Genomic DNA, 2,500 nt, shown 5'->3' with positions numbered 1-2,500 from the left:
TCCACCCCCCATCCATCCATCCATCCATCCATCCATCCATCCCTCCATCCTCTGAGGTTACAGCAGCAACCATGAGCTCTGTCAACATTTGCTGAATGAATCCCTCAAACTGAGCCCCCACTCCATCAAACCCAGGGCTCAGAAGTGGATAGCACAGTGGACAGCAAGAATCTCAACTAAAGATCCGAGCAGTAGGCAGAGCTGAGGGGCTGCTGGGCTTGCTCTGCGGCCTCCTGGCTCTCCCCACCCATCCACTGCCAGAAAGCACGGGAGCCCTCAACTCACGGGTCATGGTTGTGGCTGCTATCGGACCTGGTTGAATTGTTGTACGTGAGGACTGTGCAGCTACTTTTGTGAATGAATATTCACGTGTGTGTGTGTGTGTGTGTGTGTGTGTTGGCATAAAGGATTTAGGAAAAAAAATTAAAAGTAGCTCAGTATTTACGGATGCCAGGGAGCTTTCGTTAAGTGGAATTAAGCCAGTTGCACAGCAATGGACTCATTTTATTTCTGTTTTGGGAAAAATATCAAAAAGTCAAGGAGTCCTCTCCTCAGACTGCACTCCGGTTGCTGTGTTGGCCTTGCTGGGAGGGCGAGGCATGGGCTTGAGCAGACAGCTATGGGGCAGCAGGGGTGTAAGTGAGGTGGGCCGTGTCACCCCTAACTTGGACAACATCGTGAGCCCAAGATGCGATATTTCACACATTTGGAAGCGGGCTTTTAGGCACAAACTATCCTTAGGTGGGTGCTGTGAGCTCACCCCAAGCCATCCTCTGCCACCTTGGTTCTCGAATGTGGGAACCATGACCACGGGTGGGGAGGCACTCAACCAAGGTCACGTGGCTTTGCTGGGGCTCTCCCTTCAGGACTCCAGGGCAGTTATGGTTTTTGGGGCCCAGGAGCCAGAGGAGTGGGGAAGAAGAAGCTACCTTGAGAGAAGAGCGGCGGAGGGTAGAGGTGAAATGCGTCCAGGGAGTGGGGTGGGGGGAAAGGAGGGGAGAGGAGGGGCTCACACGTGGGTGACGGTGGGAGCAGTGTGACAGCAGGAGACACAGAAGTGACACCGTGCTGAGACCAGCAGAGACGAGACACAAAGACTAGAGACAGAGACAGATGGACTGTCACCACCAGCACGCAAAAGACCACGGGCAGGAGACTCTGGAACCGGCCAAGCATCAGAGACCCCCCAGAGACCAGGGACAGGCACAAAAAGCGGGAGGCGCAGCGCGGGCGGCCAGCGAGGCGGGCAGGCCGGCTGCCTTCTGCACCAGCTGGGGGCCGACGCTGTGGCCTGCCGCACCCGCCCGGGCTCAGCAGATCTGCGTCAGGGGCGTGGGTGTCTGCTGGCGGGGCATCTGCAGGTGTGCCTGGGAACAGAGTTTCTATGCCAGTGCGTGTCCAGGCAAGAGGCCAAGAGCGGCAGCGTCCCTGAGGCTGCTGGGGTCACTGCGTTGGGGGCTGGGGTCCCTGTGTTGGGTCCCTGACTGTGACCAACCTGTGGTTGGGTCAGGGGCCTAGGAAAACCCCGGAAGCTGGATTAACCCTATTTCTGTGCCGCTGAGCACCCCAGGGTCTTCCTGCCCTCTTGCCCTGTTTCCCTTGGGGACACCTCCTTGACCCTGCTCTCCCTGGCAGGCCCAGCCCCAAGTCCTGTCCCTAGGACTCCCTTCCCCCAAACACCTTCCCCCTCGGCCCCTGCCCCAGTGAGCAAAGATGAACTCCATGACCCTGCCTTAACCCTTGGCCTCCCTCCTCACGCAGTGGCCCCTGGCCTGCCTGCCTTCTTTCCTTCATCTCTCATCCCAGTCAGCACCGGGATGGCAGATACGCATCTCAGCCCGCGCCCAACACCCCAACTTTTGGATCCCCAGCACATAACTACAATGCCCCAATACCAGCACTCAACCCAGAGGCCCCGCGGGGGACTCTCTGCCCCTGCTGGGTCTGTCCTGGCCTGGGGACTTGGGTCTGTGGGCTTTCCGTCCCCACCTCTCACTGACCTGGAGAGACATCCATCCCCCACTTCTGCCAGGAGAGCTGGACCCCAGCCCCAGGCAAGGACTTCCTCAGGTACCCTCGTCAGACAGGGATGAGACCCCCGCGGGGTACCACAACTCAATTCAAAGAGGTAGCCCTCCAGGGAACCCCCACCCCGGCCTTTGAGACCCCTGCCAGGATCAGGTGTCTGCGACACGCTCACAGGGTGGAGAAACGACCTCCGCCCCTAGGCCTAGGATGTACCGGGGGACGCAGACCCCTGCCCGGGGCGCGCACCCGGACTTCAAGGACCCCTTTTCTTGGCCAGGGATGCAGCCCCCTCCCCAGCCCGGAGCTCCGCGTCTGCGTCCGGGGCCTCCCCTCCCCCGGCCCGGGGTGCAGCCCTAGCCCTCAGCCCGACCCCCACGGGGACCCCGGCGTCCCGGCCGAGCCCCCGCCCCCGCGCTGCGGTACCTCGGCTGATGACGGCCAGGCCGGCCAGGGCGGCGGCGGCGAGGAGCCG

The 2,500-nt window shown here is 61.0% G+C and overlaps 1 protein-coding gene across 1 annotated transcript in view; it reads right to left on the bottom strand.

The window, feature by feature from the left end:
* Iglon5 (IgLON family member 5) overlaps positions 1–2,500 on the bottom strand; it is a gene marked incomplete at its 5' end in the record, with an annotated part of 14,531 nt that extends 12,031 nt beyond the window's left edge. The window contains one exon of the mRNA XM_004644670.2: positions 2,452–2,500. Within this exon, the coding sequence (XP_004644727.1) occupies positions 2,452–2,500 (49 nt within the window). The remainder of the gene's footprint in view (positions 1–2,451) is intronic.

This window comes from Octodon degus, unplaced genomic scaffold (assembly GCF_000260255.1).
Source record: "Octodon degus isolate 3935 unplaced genomic scaffold, OctDeg1.0 scaffold00206, whole genome shotgun sequence".
In the NCBI taxonomy this organism is placed as follows: domain Eukaryota; kingdom Metazoa; phylum Chordata; class Mammalia; order Rodentia; family Octodontidae; genus Octodon; species Octodon degus.
Note: the sequence above shows the minus strand (reverse complement) of the source record. Positions and strands in the feature narration are given on the sequence as shown.